This window comes from Culex quinquefasciatus, chromosome 2 (assembly GCF_015732765.1).
Source record: "Culex quinquefasciatus strain JHB chromosome 2, VPISU_Cqui_1.0_pri_paternal, whole genome shotgun sequence".
NCBI classification, from domain to species: Eukaryota; Metazoa; Arthropoda; class Insecta; order Diptera; family Culicidae; genus Culex; species Culex quinquefasciatus.
Window position 1 is genome coordinate 139,842,737 of NC_051862.1, and position 20,509 is coordinate 139,863,245.

Sequence of the window (20,509 nt, forward strand, 5' to 3'; positions counted from 1 at the left end):
AGGTTGTGGCCACTACTGTCGAAATGGCCATTATTATGTTCAGTATCAAAAACCATGAATTTTGATACCCATATTGCCACAACTCGTATGTTTCTGTAAATGTCCCCCCACGCCCCGAGGGAACCTTCTTAGTGGGCACCGGCCACTCCAGGTAGTGGCCACTACTGTCGAAATGGCCATTATTATGTTCAGTATCAAAACTATGAATTTTGATACCACTACTAGTATGGTTCTGTGAATGTCCCCCCGCCCCGAGGGAATCTTCTTCGAGGGCACCGGCCACTCCAGGTTGTGGCCACTACTGTCGAAATGGCCATTATTATGTTCAGTATCAAAAACCATGAATTTTGATACCCATATTGCCACAACTCGTATGTTTCTGTAAATGTCCCCCCCCCCTCCGTCCCGAGGGAACCTGCTTCGAGGGCACCGGCCACTTCAGGTTTTTTCCACCACTGTCGAATTGGCCATTTTCATGAGAACCGCCGCATCATAGCGACTTCCACTCCGTCCGCTTCGCTCGAATTTCCTCCTTCTGCTGCTGGTGGTTCTTCCTTCTGGTTGCTGGTCCTCTTCTTCTATTGGCCGCTGCTGCTGCTGCTGCTCCGCGCCTGCCCGACGTGCACAGTTCGAGTGCTCGTTCCAATGTGACTTGCTTTAGCGAAATTTTCTGCTTAAATAGCGGCACAGCCGGAGAACGGCACAAAAGGGGCGCGGTCTCGAATGCATACGCTCGCTCTGATTGGTCATCTGTCCGATTTGTACTGAAAAATTACTCATTTTGATTGCATGTTTTAAGTGCTTTAACTATGTTTAGTCAGACTATCTATGTAGTTAAACAATAGCTGAAGTCTTCCTCTTTCGATTGGTGGTCCAACCGTCTGGATTGATTCACAGGGAAAAATGATATAAGCGTTCAAAATGTCCCCTTTTTTAACGCTTAAATGTGACGCTTTGGATCGAATTTCTGAACTGGCCCCCCAATATAGTAAGTAAAGACATAGTCCTATGTCAAAAACCCTAGATCTATGTTTGGCTTAAGACTAATATCACAGTTGTTGATGGAGGAGTGCTTCGATGAGCGGATTCGTTGACATCCCACAGGAAGTCCTGAAGGTTCTCGTTGCCTTTTCGATGCTTGCGTCGATGGTGTCGACGCCGGCCAGCTCGTGTAGATCGTCGGTCGGGTACCACGGGTCCAGGTTGTGCACCATCTTGAGCAGCTTGTTCTGCTTAACCTGGAGTCGCTTACGGTGCGATTTGGCGCAGTTGCCCCAGACCGCAGCAGCGTAGGTCAGCATTGGACGGATGATGCACTTGACCACGAGCGACTTGTTCTTGATGCTCAGCTTCGATCGCCGATTCAGCAGGGAGTAGAGCGCCTTGGTGGAACGATCCACCTTCTCGATGATGTTGATCACGTGCTTGTCGTACTTCAGCTTCTTGTCATGCACCACACCCAGGTACCTGACCTCGTCGTCCCACGACGCAGGCTGGCCGTTGACGCTGATCGATCTGCGGGGAAGGTGCCGAGCAGCACGCCTCCTGGTGAAGAAGATGGACTGGGTTTTCCCAGCGTTCAGCTTGATGCGCCACTTCCGCTGAAACTCCTCGAGGTTGTTCTGTGCCGCTTGTAGGTGGGTGACGACGATCTTCGTTTTAGAATTTAAAAGTCTTAATTCTTGAATTTAAAAATTAAATGCCTTAATTCTTAAATTTTGGACTTTTAAAAAAAGAACTGCTGAATTCTTAATTTCTGTACCTTTTACGAAATAAAAAAACTGCAGAATTCTAAAATTATTAAATGCCACAATTATTTTCACCATCTTAAATTACAAAAAATTAGAAAATCCGAATTTGGAGCATTTTAGGTTAGAGATATTTTGAGAAGAAAATAATAATTTTGTGCTTCGACTTTTCTGAGTAACACTTTGGCTAGGATCATCGAGTACGAATTGTATTTAAATTTTTTGATAGATGAATTTCAAAATTTTCAAACTTATTAATTTTTTTATTTGTTTTTAGTTTTTGAATTTAAATTTCATTTAGTTTTTATATCTCAATTTCCAAATTTTTAAATTGATTGCTTTTTTGCCAACATTATTTTTTCTCTTTTGTTTATTTCATCCTAGCAAAAATAAATTTGTCCATACGATCTTCGGCGTTTAAAGATTCTGCGTTCTAAAATTCGGCCTCATGAGGCTATTCTGGATTTAGGCGCAGATTTTTTTTCGGAGTTCTCCGTTACAACCCCACATGCATTAACGTTGAATTACAGCTTTTTTTTTAAATAACACGTTTTCAATGAGGTCGAGTAACAAATAGCTTAGTTGAAAGTGAGCAAGCAAGTTTCTTTTAGAATTTGAGCTAAATTAATTGTATAAATAGTTGTAACATTCAAATTGTAAGGCTAGTATGCAGATCGGAAGGAAAGGGGTCAAGAAACAGCTTTACGAACAGCAGAATAACGAAGAGGGAGCGATTTGTTGGGGCTTTTCTTCACCCTCTCTGACTTGCTTGCGCTGCCGCTGCTGCCCATTTGATTTTTTTCTTGACCGGTTTCATCCGAAGTGCGTATACCGCTTTATGGTGAGTACAATATCCTTTATTTTGGATCAAATGTAAATTTCCGGTTAGTTCCTTCCTTGACTTGATACATAGTTTAACTAACAAGCTATCGTACCCAATAAAACAACAAATTACAAATTAAATTAAATCGGAAATTATACATTTTCCGATTAGTAAGTAGTTGTCAATGTTTTTAACTGAATGTTGGCGTCTTGATAAAGGGATAGTTTCGGATTGAGACAAAGATAAAATTAGTTGTTTTAGATTGAAACGATTGTTATTATTGCCATAACAATTTGCAAAATTTCACTTGCAGCTGCGCCCAAGGATCAGCTCGCTCCATCCTCCTGAAAATGATAAGAACAAAGAAACATTTGTTAGCATTGAGCTCAGTTTTCTCGTTCAAATAGTAACTTTGTATGAACAAACGTTGTCAGATAGGGGTGAAAGACCAATTTCAATGCATACGAGATGCTAGTTTGAGTTGTCATTCTTCTTGAGTCAAATGAACTATGCGTCATCATAGAAAATCTATCGAGCAACATAAAGTTTAGTTAAGGTGGAAAGGAAACTGACCTAAGCGTCTCCGACGGGCCATGTCCATGCTCAAGTTGAACCGCACTCGCGTCCGTTCATCGTGAATCTGTAAACGAAAGAATGATTGTTTTAGAATCAAACTGGATAATGAGACGGCAATTCGATTGGGCAAGCGGGTCAGGTAGGGGTGAAAGACCAATTTCAAAAAATAGTAAGATAGGAAGATTCTACCGCGGTCCCACCTCGAAGGGAAACTTACCAGCAACTTGGTTCGTTCCGACGTAAAGTAGAAGAAGCTGATGCGACGATCTGTAACGGAGGAGAGAAACATTTGGTTAGTGAGTTTCGTTCAAATTTAAACTGTTGAAAATGATTAAATATGTTTGCTTTTGTCAGAATCCTTTTGGTTTAATGTTTGAAATGGGTGTAATCGATCAGCGACTATCAGAAACATTTTATCATCATAAAAGCATCACTTTTGTGGATTCTTAGAGATTGGAGAGGGAAATTACCTTCGCTTTGATGAAGTCCAATGCCGGCGTCCAAGCAGTTGTGGCATCATCTGTAACAATAAAAGAGAGAGAAATGTTAGTCGAAAGTTTAAATCCACTCGAAATTGATATCATTTTGAGAGGATTCAGCTGGCCGTTCTTATAGATTAATCAGAAAATTTGTCTCATGTTTAAAGTAAAGAACAATCATCAGTTAAAAATCTTAATTCTCTATTCAACTGGAAGCGAAATCTTACCCGCTTGGCTTCCGGAACTTGCTCTGCACAAAAATCCGCGGTACGTCGATCTTTTCCTTCGGATTGATGGTCCTCCGGTGGATGTAGCTGTTGACGACCACCTCGAATCCAGCACCCCGGAACAAATCGGCGATTTCGTCCTCGGCAAAGTAGTAACTTCGCGTTCCGTCCTGCCGCATGTAGAAGTTCTCCCCAATCTTGTGCCCCGGCTTAAACCGCAACTGGGCCATGTCGTACAAGCCATAGTCCCGGAACAGCACCATTCCGCCCGGCTTCATCAACCGGAAGATGTTCCCCACGACGGCACCAAACTTCTCCGGATGAATCGCCGACAGCACAAAGATCAACGTGGCAATGTCCAGCGAACCCTCGCCCAGCGTCCCAAACACCTCTTCGGTGGTGATGTCGCACGGAAAGGCCCGCATGTACCGCTCGTCGTAGAGGTTATGTTGCCTGACCAAATCGACGGCACGTGGCGACAGGTCGCACGCGTAGATAAAGTAATCCCGGTGGCCATCCTCGATCAACGGAAACACCAAGTTTCCCACGCCACACCCCACCTCCAGCATCGTCTTGACCACATCTGACCCCTCCCCGCCATCCACCGCCAGCAGCTCCTCAAACTCCCTCGTGGTCCAGTGACGATCCTTGAAGAACCGCGTTTCGTTCCGCTTGTAAAACAGATCCCAGTGCTTCCGAGCGTCCGCCTCCAGCTTCCGGGCCTGGAACTCGCTCACCATGCGCTTGTTTTGCTCCTCCAGCCGCGTCCGCTCCTCGTCCGAGAGCACTTTGACGCCGGAAGTGACCACGTCGCCGAGGTTGAACGAACCGTGCCGTTGTCCTTCGGCGGCGGCGGGTTTTTCCTCCGCAGACATTATGTTCCAAATTGCGGTTCAAATGACCGATCACAGGAAGCGACTATCAGCTTAACATTTTTGATACCCGAACGAGAACCGGCGTGGTTTTAAAATAAAGAGAATTTCAGCGGAAAAATTGAACTGATCGCGTTGAAAGCCGAAAACGAAATGAACGAGTTGGGAGGGAAATTTTCAAGAGCACGCTGCCAGGCAAGCGGTGTTTTTACAGCGGTACGAATGAGCTGTCAACACGCGCAGCTGTCAAATTACCGGACGTGAGTGGAACGGGGGGTTTCAGAATTGAATTTAGCACCAGGGGTGCCAGGTTGCCAGATAAATCTGGCATTGCCAGATTTTTTGAGTGCCAATTTGAAAAAAATAATTTTCTATTTCTTCCACACATTATTTTGTTGATGTATTTTGTTTAGTTTGTGAATCTATAAGGCTAGTACGCTGATCGGAAGGAAAGGGGTCAAGAAATGGCTTTATGAACAGCAGAACAAAGGAGAGGGAGCGATTTCTTGGGGTTTTTCTTCACCCTCTCTGGCTTACTTTCGCTGCCGCCGCTGCCCATTTGAAATTTTTCTTGACCGATTCCTTCTGAAGTGCATACACTGGAAGAAAAGCACATAGCAATATCACATGTTTTGCACATGAATCTGCCCCATACGACTAAGCATGTGAATGTCAAGTGTAAATCACTTGAAAATTTGTATCGTGCGGCATGCTTTATCCAACTGCAAAACACGTGAACTTGACGTGACGATTCACTTGATTTTGCCATGCTGCGCTTATGAATGTTATATGAGTTTGTAGTATTACTCGATCAATTTTCCTATGATAATCACGTGAAAAAGTATGAAACAGCTTGTTTTTGTTTTCGTGGTAATATTTTCTTTATTTCAGTAAATTCACATCACCGATTTGGAATTTACACACTATTCTGCAACTTAAAAAAATAAACGCGATCTTCATCACGCGAAAAAAATAAAAATACTAGCAATCAGAGGGCGTTTTTCATGGCGGAATTTCGTGACTCTTGCAGCAGGTTAAAAGGCTTTGTGAGCCACCGAATAATGCACCGTCCGAAAAAAGAATAATCTGGATCTGCTCCCGCTCCTTAAACAATCCGCTTTGACCATAAGGAACGCTATCATCCGGGTATATAGAGATGTAGCACGGGAGCTTATGTTTTCCGCTCGTAAATTTTCTGAGAAAAAAAAGATATTTTTCAAAGATTAAGTAAAAATATTAAAAACTTGAACACTACAATCCATCAAAGCTCTTTTGAATAATTTTACTTACCAAAAATTCAGGAAATTATCTTTGGCGACTTGCACTGCTTTCTTCATCCTCGCCATTTTCCTTTTCTAGATTACACTAAGGGTTTTCACTTCGGTATCAAAATCAAAACATGCAAATCGAACGTGATTTACACTTGAATATCATATTATTTGGCCGTTGGGGCGAATCGAAGTGCATTCCACGTGAATCATACATGAAAATCCAATGAAAAAAGTATGGATCACGTTGGGTACAACCAACGTGGTTTTCACATGTATTTATTTTGAATTGCATGCCTAAACCAAAGGAAAAGCATGTGAATTTATCGTGTTGGTTTTTGGAGAAGCTCACGTGAAAAACCATTTGAATTTGCTATGTTGGATTTTTTCAGTGTACACCGCTATAATGTATAAAGAGTGAAAATACACTGTTTTTGAATACGAAATTGCTTTTTACTTTGAGAAAAGTGGCTTGCCAGATTTTTTCAAGATTTTTTGCCAGATTTTTTCTGTTCAGACCTGTAACCCTGTTTAGCACACTGAGTTCGTTTTCGCACTTTTTCATACGATTTTTTCAGCTCGACTGCGATAACACAAAAAAGTGTAATCGTAGTTGAACTGAAAAAATCGTATCACAACATCCAAATTTTCTTTCCATGTGTCAAACTTTGACCGTTGTACGCTGGATGTTTTTTCGTTGCTGTTACACTCAAACCCCGATGGTTTGACACCAACTGTTGTCAAACGAACGGGGTCACTTTTTAGTTTGACACCCCTTTTACACGGAGTTCACACACACTACTGAACGTTTGTTTAGATAGTGTGTGTGAGCGCCGTGTAAAAAGTGACAGTTCGTCACTTTTTAGTTTGACTTTGACCAACCAACGGGGTACAAACTAAAAAAGTGTCAAACGAAAAAGTGACCAACCACCGGGGGTTGAGTGTACGACGCCTGGCTCTGGATGCGCGCGTTCAAAGAAAGTGTTGCCAATACAAATCAAACAAATTAATGGCAAAAAGTTTTTTTATTTTCAAATCAGTCTACAAGCAGTACTAATTATCAAATCTCTTCACAGTCTTCGGCAAAGTTGTGCCCTGAAACTCAAACTAAAAACTCATGAGGTTTTTGAAAAATCCAAAAATCGTTGAAGGACTCAAAAATGGCAATAACCAAAACGCACCAATTTTACGGGTTAAATCCCATTTAAACTTTAAAGCCGGAGCGCCAGGTCCTGTCGCAACCAATCGGGCTCATATTGTGGATTTAGCTCGTAGCTGGATTTTCTGGCATCTTCTCACGGTCATTGGAAACGGTCGTGGATAGACCTAGGGGTTCCCAGTTGGAGTGAAAAAATGCAATTTATAGAAAAATTATGGATTAACATTTTGCTTTTTTATCACTTCTCCGACATCAGGAATAATTGTTTGAACATGCTCGCAATTTTTTTATTCGGTCGGAAAAATATTATTTTTCTTGAAAAAACATTCATTTTTAATCACATGATCACCCCTAATTCTGGCTCGATGCCGCCATCATGCAACCGCGTGCTCCGTTTGTTTGTCAACAAAGCTGCAGCTGGATGGTGAGACGAAGTGAGGGGGGAAGAGATTTTGACATTTTTATGCCCGCATCTGGCCCGCCGCCTATTTCGTCGGTCACTGAGCCGCCGGTCGTTTCCAGTGACCGAGTCCAGCTAGGTACTGATCGTACAATATTTGGGATTCTGACTCAGTACACCTAGGGGATCATCCCCTGAAATGCCCACAAAAAAGTGTCATTTTGTTACATCCTAATAGGTTATGGTGCCCTCTCCCCGTGCCATACCTTCACACTTAGGAGACCCGGGAGGCGGAGTCTTGTCGCAAAAAGAACGATACACGCCTGTGGATCCGTTGACGAAACCGCAAGGTTTAAGAGGGCCACATCATAAGGTGTTACGTCGATTCCGTTTTTTTTATATGCACTTCGGAAGGAACCGCTCAAGAAAAAAATCAAATGGGCAGCAACGGCAGCGAAAGCAAGCTAGGGAGGGTGAAGAAAGGCCCCAAGAAATCGCTCACTCTCCTTTGTTCTGCTGTTCGTAAAGCTGTTTCTTGACCCCTTACCTTCCGATCTGCATACCAGCCTAAAAACCCTCTGAAATTTTCAGGCCGATTGGTGAGGCCGATGCGAGATGGGTATTAGAGTGTAACAAAAATGACTTTTTGGCGGACATTCAAGGGTTTGTTCCGGTGGGCATACTAAGCCCAAATCCAAAATATGAGCTTGATTGGATGTAACAGGAGCTGGCGCTCCGCCCTTCAATTTTAAATGGGATTTAACCCGTAAAAAAGGATTTTTTCAAAAATGTCACTTTTTGAGGCATTTTGGCCACTAAAGCGTTTATTTTCAACATCATTGGCGTGTAGGCCAGATCCTTGCGCATCTTTTGGTATATATAACATTGAAATTTGGAGCACCCTGGAGCTCGGTACAGACCTTCAAAGTTTGGCATTTTTTCGAAAAATCTGCCCCGGCAAAAAAGATATGCGTCGCGCCTTGCGACGCCCTAGACGCCATTTGATTGGCCGATTTTTTGAAAAAATGGCAAACTTTGGAGGTCTGTACCGAGATCCAGGGAGCTCCAAATTTCAATGTTATATATACCAACCCAGTCACGAGAATTTCTGGCTAAATTGGTTCTGCTAGAATCCTGCTAGAATGATTCTAGCAGGCCTGTTCGAATCCTGTTAGCATTTTGCCAGAATGTTCTAACAGAAAAAATCTGTCGAAAATGACGTCATTTTCGCCAACCACATTTTCCTCGGCCATCTTTCATTTTTTCGGTGCCTTTGCCAGAGTACAAAAGTTCTTTGTATTTAACGAGCAACTTTATTTTTACACAAGGTAAGTTGCTGAAATTAGCGCATACATGGTTAAAAAAATAAGCTATTAATGCAGATTTTAAAAGATTTCTGCACAAAAAAGGGCGGATAGTCCGTAGTCGGGAAACCTTCGGAAGCTTTTGAGGTTATGTTCTTAGATTGTTTTCCTCAGGCTTAATATTGTCCTGAAACCCCTTGCTAACTTTCCGCAATCAAACAAATTGTAATTATTTTGTTATCATTTTGTCATAGGTTCTCAACGGAGAATGGCCGGATTGAAGCCCTACAGAAACTCACCACAAAAGGCAGAAACAGGCATGTTGCAGTCATTCAAGGACACAAGATAGCAGGAGGTGAGAATTTCACCACTAGCAATGAAGCTGATGTGTTTTTGTGAAAATAAATGAAGAAATAAATGAAATCAAAGTTATATTCTGTAATTGTTTTTTTTAATGACAGCCATCAAGAAGAAAACAAATCTGACAAACTTTCTTACAAAATTCTAGCAGGATTCTAGCAGAAAATTTCGCTAGCTCATTCTAGCAGGATTCTGACACAATTCTAGCAGGATGGCCTGTCAGAATAGTTCTAGCAGCATTCTAGCAGGATTCTCACAGAACCGGTTGATTTCGCCGACCTCTGCTAGAACCGGTTATTGCATTTGAGCTAGAATTCTTTGAGAATTCTCGCAAATTTCTAGCAGGATGATGGCAGCGTTCTAGTAAGAATACTTTCGCTCTGTTAGAATTCTGTAAGAATCCTGTGAGAACGCCGTGACTGGGAAAAGATGCGCAAGGATCTGGCCTACACGCCAATGATGTTGAAAATAAACGCTTTAGTGGCCAAAATGCCTCAAAAAGTGACATTTTTGAAAAAATCCTTTTTTACGGGTTAAATCCCATTTAAAATTGAAGGGCGGAGCGCCAGCTCCTGTTACGTCCAATCAAGCTCATATTTTGGATTTGGGCTTAGTATGCCCACCGGAACAAACCCTTGAATGCCCGCCAAAAAGTCATTTTTGTTACATCCTAATGGGTATGCTTTGCTTGTGGACTTGCTCTTAAGTTTAAAATGATATTTTATAATAATGAAAAACAAAGTTATCAAAAGTTCAAAATCGCTTCAAATGTGTTGGAGGCACTTTAAAATGACAAACTAACAACATTTAATTAATTGCTTTATCAAAATTCAATCAAACTAAGCAGATTAATGAGGTGTACGGACAATTTTTTGGCCTAAATTTGGGACCTTCATTAGTATATTATTTTTATTATTTTTTTAATTGCAATTTTTTGGCAAATCAATGTCAGGCTCGTAATGAGGACATTCTCCCGCGTCGATTGATATACTGCCATTACAGAGAAAAATGTCTCAAGCCAACCCTTGATTTCTTAGCAGAGTGCGGACAGTTTTCTCTGAATCGGCTATATAAAAGTTGGAACTTTACAAAAAATAGGGGTTATAACAGCGAATAATGATTCCGAACAGGGCTGTACGGACAATTTGTTGATATACTGTATAAAGTTAAGCTTGCTCAAGCATGCCTGCGAGAAAGTTCCCTCCTCAACTTGTTCTTGCGAACACAAAACCTATCACTTTCAAGTGGTTCGCGCGAACATCATTGCTCACTTTACAGTTGGTCCAAGTTCCTAACTTCACGTCTATGTGTGTGTGTGTGTGTGTAAGTGTGCACATTTAGCGTTCACTACAATAAAGTTCCGTGCGTGCAGCTCCTGCTGACCACGTGTTCGCATCCATCGGTTCTTGCATGTGTGTTTGAAACTCATTCAACGCTGATGATGGACTTAAAAGTGCAGGACCTCGCGCGTCGACGTCGTCCTGGGGCGTACATATACAAATACAAGCTCATCGCCAGACAGACAACCGACCGACCAACCCGGGACCGGGTGTAGTGTAAAGCATGTTGGCGTACGGTCCACTCCGTTCAGTACCAGTTTACACCTGACCACGTGCACTTGTGTTTCCGCTGGCAGGGCGCCGTGCTTCGATTGGTGCGCTAGGGGGGAAGGTTAGGGTGGCAACTCGTCAGGACTTACTTCAGCACACGAACACGGTGGTGCACTGGAAGAAATAAATTGTTGATTTTAAAAATTCATTACCATCCACAGTGTGTGTGCGCTACTTTTGGAACTGACAAAGTCCGGAAAAGTTCACACGAAAGCTCAGCCGGAAAATCCACGTGAAAACTCACAACTACGCCGGGTGTAGCGTACAGGGAAAGTGATTTCCGTTTCCGCGACTTTGATTCGCGTTAGTTAATCGCATCGTGTGAAGAGCAAGGAAACTCGTTGCAGCAGCAGTGGGTGGTGAAACGAAAGTGAAATTCGAACAGTTGGTTGGCGCGCTCGAAATTTCCCGGCCAGAGGAAAAACTTCAACATTATTTGCGCGGGCTTTTCGTGCTGTAACCTTCTGACATCACGTTTAAGGTAAAATGGGTGCGAAATTGAAAACAAAAATTATGCACTGCAGCAGTCTCAAGTGTGTGTGTGTGTGTTCATGGGCGCCTTTCATTGAGGAAAATTGCTTTTTTGGATGGGTTCTTCCGCCGTCGGGAACGACTTTTCGAAGTCAAGGTCGTTGCTGGGAATTCGTGGAAGTTAGTGCTGTGTTGGGTGCCGATCACAAATTGGTCTGGGAATAATATTAAGTTTAATTTTTGAGTTATAAGGTGTTTTTTTCGTGAAAAATGTATTTTTGATTTTGTCTGTTTTTTGAAACAAAATAGCATTGACTTTTAGTGAAAAAATAGCACAAATAGTATGAAAAATAACACAAATAGTGTTTTTGGAATGGGAGACCCGTTAGATCCCTTAATATTGAGATAATTTTAAAACATTCTAGTTCCTGAGCAATACAAAAATGTTAAAAAGTTTTATATTCATTCATTTATACTTTTTACCAGAAGAAAAAAAAATAAAATCTGTTTTGGGTGACCTAGAGTATACTTGGAAACGAACTTGATTTTCAATAAATGGGAATCGGAAAGTTTTTTTAACTTTCATTTTTAGAAGGGTAAAAATGGATGAACATAATTTGCATTTTATGCATTTTTCTATTTGAAATAGGCTCAGGAACTCGAATGTGTTAAAATATCTCCAGAAAATGGGATCCAAGCTCATTAACAAATGAAAAATTGAGCATGATTATGAGCATGAGAGACCACCCATTGTTGCCCCTCCGTTGCGTAGCGCTGAAAAGATAAAACATCATGATTGCTAAAATTAGATCAGTTGCGAATAGGTAACAGTCATTGGCCACCAACGGCGCCCGCCATGTCAGTTTGTAGATCTCGATTTTAAGGGACGGGAATGTTAGTCAGCGCAGGTTGCTGCTAGGGCAGCTGTTTCGCCCTGTACCCTGTGCTTACACCCCACAAGCGCCAGGAACCTGAAAATTTGTTAGTAAGGTAGGGTTTTTGGTCAGGATGCACCATGGAAGGTGATGATGCAACCCAAAATCATAGTGTTTGTTGAAAGGTTTTACATATTATTCTCAAGACAAGCAATCAGATGCAGCGGATGAGACATTTCCCGTTTATCGGTTGTTAAATTTTAAATGAAACGGTCTAACCTTAGACAGCCGGCTGTGGAAAGATAAAACCAAAGTCATTTGTCATTAAAGAATAAAGGATTAAAACCCTACGAAAAGGCATCGCAAATCTGAGTCCAAAATGAAAAATTTACAATAAAAAAGGCTCTATTTATGTGTTTACCCCATCTACAACGCAACCCCGCCTCTAGGCGGTCTTCAATCTAAAAAATCGCCAAAAATCCATTTTTTGGCTGTGACTTTTCCAATGTTTTGAAAAATTTAATTTATTTTGTGAACTTAAAAATTTGGTGTCTTCGGGAAAGTTGTTCTCAATACAGTCCAGGCTCGATTACCCGAAGGTCTCGGAAAAAATCTTTTCGGATAAAATCCAAGATGGTGATCAATATTGCATAGACGAAATATTGGAAAAATGTATTTTGTTATTTAATGGGCAATCAACTATTCAAATTTAACTAAAATTGGGTCGCAGAACTTAAATTTGATGCTAAAAACAAGAAAATAAAAAAAAGCGAAATAAAACTTTTTTCTGTGCGTGATTCGATTATCTAAAGTCTCATACAAACCTTCAGATAGTCGAGTCTGGACTGTATAACGAATATCTCGCATACGAGAATTGGCAACAATTGAACAATTATTGCACCCTTCACAGGCCGAAATCTAAAACAGTTGCTTTTCTCCATAAATTTCAAATGCTAAAGGGGTCCACATTGATCCATTTACACTGGAAAAATTAAATTGCCACTGAAAATCTCATTTAATCATTGTGACAAAAAAAAAAAAAAGTTTTGCGCCGCTACTCGTTGCTAAAAAAGCTTAAAATATATTTACATATTTTGCAACTACATATGCATAATCCACTACCGTAATCTGGGGTGACTCGGGACTACAGTCTGAATAGGGACAGCAGTTTTTAAAGCACTTAAAGCTTTTAAATTTGGAAATGGATGTACACATTTTGTTGGCCTGAGTCTGTTCTAACCGAAACCAACCAGAAAAATCAAAATAATGTGCTCCAACATGGTTAAAACTGCTGTCCCAATTCGCCCCATGTGTCCCGATTGACCCCAGTTTACGGTACTTTAAAGATCAACACCTTTATCATTAAAAGATATTATTCATGTCACTAAAGCGAAGACTCTTTTTGCACATAATTTGCGATATTGATATTTTTTGTAGGAAGTATTAAACTATGCTCCAATGAACTGTATGGTTTTGAAGCGTTGTTCGTTCTATTTAAATTGCTATACCCTTTCTGGCTGAAATTTTGAAAACAACTTTTTTATAGGTATAATGATAATGAAAATGATCTGCTCAAAACCTTTCACGAAGAAAGTATGGGGTCAATAGATTGCAATTTTGAATTTAAATGCAACTTTCTTTCGATCATACAATTTTTAAGGACCTTGTTAAGACTGCTCTCCTGCTCTTACTTGCTTGCTATCACTAGGAAAATACTGCCAAAATGCAAAAAGTGCGTAAATAACACTTAAGTGCTTATAACTTTTAATAGGGTTGTCAGATCTTCAATCTTTTGAATACCCATCCTGCGATAGGTCGCATGAGTGATCCGGACAACGTTTCCATCAAAATATATGAAATCCGGCCTCCAAAAAGTGCATAAATAACTCTGTAGTGATTATAGCTTTTGATAGGGTTGTCAGATCTTCAATGTTTTGGATGCGTCAGAGAGGTCTTTTGAATACCTTTACCTAACGATAGGTCGCTTAAGAGATCCGGACAGCATTTTCATCAAAATATCTGAGATCCGGCCTCGAAAAAGTGCGTAAATAACACATAAGTGCTTATAACTTTAGATAGGGTTGTCAGATCTTCAATGTTTTAGACGCATTGGAAAGCTCTTTTGAATACCTATCCAACGATATGTCGCATGAGAGATCCGGACAACGTTTTCATCAACATATCTGAGATCCGGCCTCCAAAAAGCGTATAAATAACACTTAAGTGCTTATTACTTTTGATAGATTTGTCAGATCTTCAATGTCTTGGACGCGTTGGAAAGGTCTTTTAAATATTTTTCTAAAAATGTATAGCATGACGGGTTTTCTTACAAAATCCACCCTTGTTACAATCTTCTGGACTTTTGCTAAAATCGTTTTTTTAGCATAACTTTTGAAGTACTTAACTAAACTTCATAATTTTAAATAGCGACTTTTGGGACCCCAAGACGGATCGAATGACGAGAAAACGGACAAAATCGGTTTAGCCAATGTCGAGATAATCGAGTGACAATTTTTTGATCAACATCCCACCACACACACAGACATTTGCTCAGAATTTGATTCTGAGTCGATAGGTATACATGAAGGTGGGTCTAGGAGGTCTAATTGAGAAGTTCATTTTTCGAGTGATTTATTGCCTTTCCTCAGTTACGTGAGGAAGGCAAAAAGCTTGAGTTCGATTGGTTTCATCGCTTTAAGTCATTATTTTGATTAAAATATGATCTCCTGGAGGGTATCAAAGATTGTTTACATCTGTAAGAATAAAGTGTTCCGAATTTGTGGATTTCAAAGTTCAATATTTTTCTTGAAAATTTTGAAATTAAACATTCAAATTTGCAGTATTTTTTTTCTCTCTAGTAGAACTCCTGAGTTTTTTGTTACTTGGGGTTTCGCATACTTGTATCCAAATTAATTCTTGCTCGAAGGCATCCAAAACGTAAGGGTCAGTTTGATAATGACGTTATTGTCTAATCAAAATCAAATTATTCGCTATACAGCATTGCCTTGGCGTTCTCGATTGCGAGATTCCTACTACTCAAAACTAGGTGTCTGAAGGCTTGATTGTTGAGGTAATTCGAGCAGTTTTTGTTTTTTTCTAAAATGTATTCCTTATGGGAGAACTGTCATTTCTACCACTTGAATCGGGTATTCCATTGCAAACCTCTTTTAACACCTATGCTTCCATCCACCCAGGGATTCGAACTGTCGTTCAACTGCCTATCAGCGACTCCACCGATGCAGGACCCAGGGAGACGACTCCTACACCTGGATTGAGCTAACGACCTAACCCTCTAGGTTAGACCAGGGCCAACATTTACTTCCCCGTCCGATTGAAGGCGTGGTCAGACAAATCTCGTCTCGAAAAATGCCACCGAGACCTTCTGGGATCGAACCCTGGCCGACTGGGTGAGAGCCAACCACGCTTACCCCTACACCACGGGTCCCGACGTTAATGTCTAGTCAACAACAATTTGAAGGAATGAAGTTCAAATTCTGCCTGATAAGGGCCAATTAAGATACAAAACGCCCGTTAGGAAAATAAAAGAATTGGACAATACCATTCTAGCCTTTCTGTTTTAATTCAGTTCACGGTCAAAATTTTAAATTCCAAGAGCGAAAGTGAAATCGTGCCGCCCAGTTGTGAGTATTTATTTTTGAAACAATTTAGTTGCTTTGCTATATCTCTGCCGCGCGAGCTTCTGTCCAATTCCATTCTGAGAGCTTCATTATAAACACACAATTTGAGTAGCAGCAGCGTGTTGTTCATTCGTAGTGATTCACAGAATCGGACACAAACACGAAATCCCACCCAGGTCCCTTGGCGGTGGGCGGCCGAAATGGCCAACCCTCGAAGGGTCCACCTCAACAACAAGAACGCATGCATGGCGTGTCTGGTAATCTGTTTTTGCTGTGTGTTTTCCTTCCATATTGTTGTCCGACCGTCGCTGATTGCTGGAATGTTTTGACTGAAAAAAAGCGCGGAAAAACATGAAAGCTAAGCTCAGCATAAAATGATGCTCATGTCCACACAGGAAGCGACCAATATCGGCTGGTCCGGAGGGGCAGTGCAAAGAAATTCCAACACGTGAGCAAGCTGATGTCTTCAATGTGCAAGCAGTTGCAGTCAAATTAATATTTGATTATCTAAATGGTTTTCCCTGAATGTGGGCTGCACAGGATAATGCACAGAAAAAAAATCTGATGGTAAAATCGCATGCAAAAGCATGCACATCACCTTCGTCAAAATAAACACTTAATATTACACACTGCATGTACAATTTTTGCAAGCACAAAAAAAAAGATGCAACCGACTCGATTCAAACCCAGCACCACCAGTAAGGACTAGCGCCTTAGCCCACTCGGCCATCAGACCGATGTAAAGCGGTAAGGATAAACGCATATATGAGCTAGACATTTCGGTCAAGTAGGTTTCCCACACTGATGGGCTATATATTTCAGGGTGTAAAATCACATAAAATTGCAAAAAATAATGCAATATTTATTTTACACCCAGACCTTTTACACGCAGCTGGATTACTACTTTTTTAGCTGTGTATATTGTTGCAAGGGAGTGGGTGAGGAACAAAACACTGTAATCTAGATTCATATTGGCAAATTGAAAATGTATGTATGAGTCACTCGAATTGATTTGAAGGCTTTTATAATGCATAACTTTTGCACTATAGTTTTACAAGACAAACAAAATCATTAAAACCAATTCAACTGATTTTCGAATGACGAAATTGATACGAGTATGAAAATTTGAAGCAAACTTCGTCAACTTACACGAAATCGGAAGAAAGTTTCAACAATTCTTCATCAATTTTCGCAAAACTCTGAAGGGTAATTTTGGAGCCGGATTACTAGGGAGCCCAGAATATGGGGCTTTTTTCAAAACCTCGCTCCACAAGCTGAATCTTGTTTTTTTAAGCTATTTTAGGGCTCTGGCCCAAATATGAGCAACATTTTGCTAAATTTTGTGTCGCGTCGTTCTCAGCTCCCCTAGATCCGATTTCGATTCTTTTGTATGCATATGAAAGCTAGTGTGCTAAACCTGGACGAGTTGCCGATCAAATTTTGAAAATCAATCTGTTTTCGATGTGATAAGATTTTCCAACAAATTACACCGTTTTGAAATAAAAATAAGGTCAAAACTTGAAATTTTCACATCTTTTATTTATCCCAAAAAATGCCTTTTTTAGCTCTACAACCTCCCAAATTGTCATAAAGATTCATAATTTGGTTCTGTAGTAAGAGCCGTTTGATTAACCTATCATATATGAAAAAAACCCTAAAAAGGGCAAAAGCCCACCTGGTGATCTTCGCCAAAAAAGAAGGGGCAACTGCTGTGTGAGTTGGCGGCGAATGACCCATTCACAGAAAAAAAATCCTGGTAATATTACATCTGAGTAATTCTCTACCAAAACCGGAAATGGATTTTATTTCTATTTTTTTGATTTGACTTAAACTTTGTGGGGGCCTTCCCTATGACCAAATAAGCTATTTTGCGTCATTGGTTCACCCATACAAATCTCCATACAATTTTGGCTACTGTCCATACAAAAAAGGTATGTAAATATTCAAACAGCTGTAACTTTTGAGTGAATTTTCTGATCAATTTGGTGTCTTCAGCAAAGTTGTAGGCATTGTTGAGGACTTTTGAGAAAAAATAGGTACACGGAAGAAAAAAAAATGCAGATTATTCAATCAACTTTTTTTTTTTCACTAAAACTCAATTTCCCAAAATACGTATTTTTTGATTTTCGAGATTTTTTAATGTGTTTTGGGGGACAAAAATCCGCAACTTTTGAGCCATAGAGAAACATGGTCAAAAAATCTGCCGCCGAATGATGAATTTTTGAAAAAAAACAGTGATTTTTGGAAAAAAAAATCGAAGTTTTATGCAAAAACAAGTTTGACATTATTTTTTAATGCAAAATTGAATTTGCAATCGAAAAGTACTTTACATATTTTTTGATAAAGGGCTCCGTTTTCTAGATATAGCCACCGAAAGTTTGATTTTAGCGAAATATTTGCAGTTTTTCAATTTTTAAAAATAGTGACCATTAGTGACCGTTTCTAAAAATATTTTTTTTGAAAAGTTCAGAAAATTTGCTATGAAATTGTCTAAGAGACATTGAAGATTGGACCTCGGGTTGCTGAAATAGAGTCGCTTTAAGAAAAAGAAACACGAAAATTATAAAGATCAATTTTCGTGTTTCTCACCAAAACAACCCACCATTTTCTAATGACCATATCTCAGCAAATAATGGTCCGATTTTCAATTTTAATACATGAAAAATTCGTGAAATTTTCCGATCTTTTCGAAAAAAACTATTTTGAAATTTTTTAAATCAAGACTAGCATTTTAAATGGGCGTAATATTCAATGTTTGGCCCTTTTAAAATGTTAGTCTTGATTTTAAAAATTTCAAAATATTTTTTTTCCAAAAATCATTGTTTTTTTTCAAAAATTCATAATTCGGCGGCAGATTTTTTGACCATGTTTCTCTATGGCTCAAAAGTTGCGGATTTTTGTCCCCTAAAACATATCAAAAAATCTCGAAAATCAAAAAATACGTATTTTGGGAAATTGTGTTTTAGTGAAAAAAAAGTTGATAAAAAAATCTGCAAATTTCTTTTTCCGTGTACCTATTTTTTTCTCAAAAGTCCTCAACAATATCTACAACTTTGCCAAAGACACCAAATTGATCAGAAAATTCACTCAAAAGTTACAGCTGTTTGAATATTTACATACAATTTTTGTATGGACAGCAGCCAAAATTGTATGGAGACTTGTATGGGTGAACCAATGACGCAAAATAGCTTATTTGGTCATAGGGAAGGCCCCCACAAAGTTTAAGTCAAATAAAAAAATACAAAAAATAAAAATGGTCGAAATCGGCCGATTTCGAAGAGAGTTGCTCATCTGGGAAGGGGTACATATTTCATGTCAGAAAAAAGGTGTAATTTTACCTCTGAAATTGAGGTAAAATTTCATCATACAAGAGGAAATATTCAACCTTCTATAACAACATCTTCCAAATTTACACAATTTACACACAGGCAGGTGAGATTAAATCGGTTTTTACGGTTTGTAGAACATACCAAAGCTGTAAAACTCGTTCCTGGGGATATCAATGGGTTAATCTCAACAAATTTCGCTCAAAATTGGCACTTTTTGAGATTTTTAGAAAGATTTTTAAAGTTTGGTGGTAGATATTTGTAAAGTAATTAATGATGGAGACAAACTTGTTGGTCAATGTTTTAAACTAATTTGGTTACACCAATAAAAAAATACACTAAATAATGTAAACAAATATCAAAAGTGTGCACAAAATTCCTATACAAACTAAAATAAGCTTAAAACAATAGTTCAACCGACCTTATCAATATATTTTCAAAAACAAAAGATGGTATCTCTGCCAATACCCTTTAAAATTTTTTTACATATTTTTTAAATTCTGCTTTACCCAAGGAACTTTTTTTTATTTTTCAATTAGGCCACCAATCTATTTTCGAAAGTTTTTTCTTGCTTTTTCAAGAAACTTTTGTAACACTCAGATCAGTTTAGGTCTTGTTAACTTTGCATAACATTTCTACAGGACCTAATACAAAAAGTGAGACTCTAACTGTTTTCTATTCAGAGTTATGACAATTTCCGTAAAATAGCCTAAGCAAAAAATGTTCACGTGTAGTGGATCCTTAAAGGTCATATGAGCAAATTAATTTTTTTTAATGGTTTTTCGGATACAAGCTAGAAATTTTACACTTTTGGTCCACAATAACAAAAAATCAAATCAAATCAAATTATTCCCTCGACAGCATTGCCTTGGCGTTCTCGATTGAGAGAATCCTACTCGAAACTAGGTGTCCGAAGGCTTGATTGTTGAGGCAATTGCAAACCTCTTTTTACACCTATGCTTCCATCCACCCCGGGATTCGACCTGACGACCTTTGGATTGTTAATCCAACTTCCTACCAGCGACTCCACCGAGGCAGGACCCAGGAAGACGACTCCTACACCTAGATTGAGCTAATGACCCAACCCTTTAGGTTAGACCGGGCCAACATTGACTTCCCCATCCGACGCAAGGCGTGGTCAGACAAATCTCGTCTCGAAAAATGCCACCGGGACCGTCTGGGATCGAACCCAAGCCGACTGGGTGAGAGGCAACCACGCTTACCTCTCCACCACGGTCTCGGATCGGCCCACAATAACATATACATTGAAAAAAATCGGAATCGATAGAGTTTGTTATTTTTACAGCCTCCATGCAAAATAGATTTGTTTTGTATGGAAATTGCTCAGAGTTGAGGTGGGGAGAGGAGTGCCC

The 20,509-nt window shown here is 39.8% G+C and overlaps 2 protein-coding genes across 5 annotated transcripts in view; one reads left to right on the forward strand and one right to left on the reverse strand.

Annotated features, from left to right (window-relative positions):
- Positions 1 to 2,841: 2,841 nt before the first annotated feature.
- LOC6031805 (tRNA N(3)-methylcytidine methyltransferase METTL6) lies at positions 2,842 to 4,890 on the reverse strand. The gene is made up of 5 exons (XM_038257029.1): positions 3,854 to 4,890; positions 3,618 to 3,667; positions 3,365 to 3,414; positions 3,145 to 3,211; positions 2,842 to 2,915 (listed from the first exon to the last, which is right to left on the reverse strand). Exons 1-2 carry the CDS (start codon positions 4,726 to 4,728, stop codon positions 3,664 to 3,666), a joined length of 879 nt encoding a protein of 292 aa, XP_038112957.1. The 5' UTR covers positions 4,729 to 4,890; the 3' UTR covers positions 2,842 to 2,915; positions 3,145 to 3,211; positions 3,365 to 3,414; positions 3,618 to 3,663.
- Positions 4,891 to 10,790: 5,900 nt separating this feature from the next.
- LOC6031804 overlaps positions 10,791 to 20,509 on the forward strand; it is a 92,446-nt gene continuing 82,727 nt past the window's right edge. For 2 of the 4 annotated variants that reach the window (XR_005277655.1, XR_005277656.1), the window contains exon 1: positions 10,792 to 11,307. The gene's annotated coding sequence lies outside the window, so the exon portion shown is untranslated. Of the gene's footprint in view, positions 11,308 to 20,509 lie in introns of all 4 variants that reach the window. The other 2 variants (XR_005277658.1, XM_038256929.1) reach the window with 2 other exon arrangements.

What these genes read in the sequence shown, in the direction of transcription:
- LOC6031805 (XM_038257029.1), bottom strand. Translation starts at nt 4,728, where the DNA reads ATGTCTGCGGAGGAAAAACCCGCCGCCGCCGAAGGACAACGGCACGGT.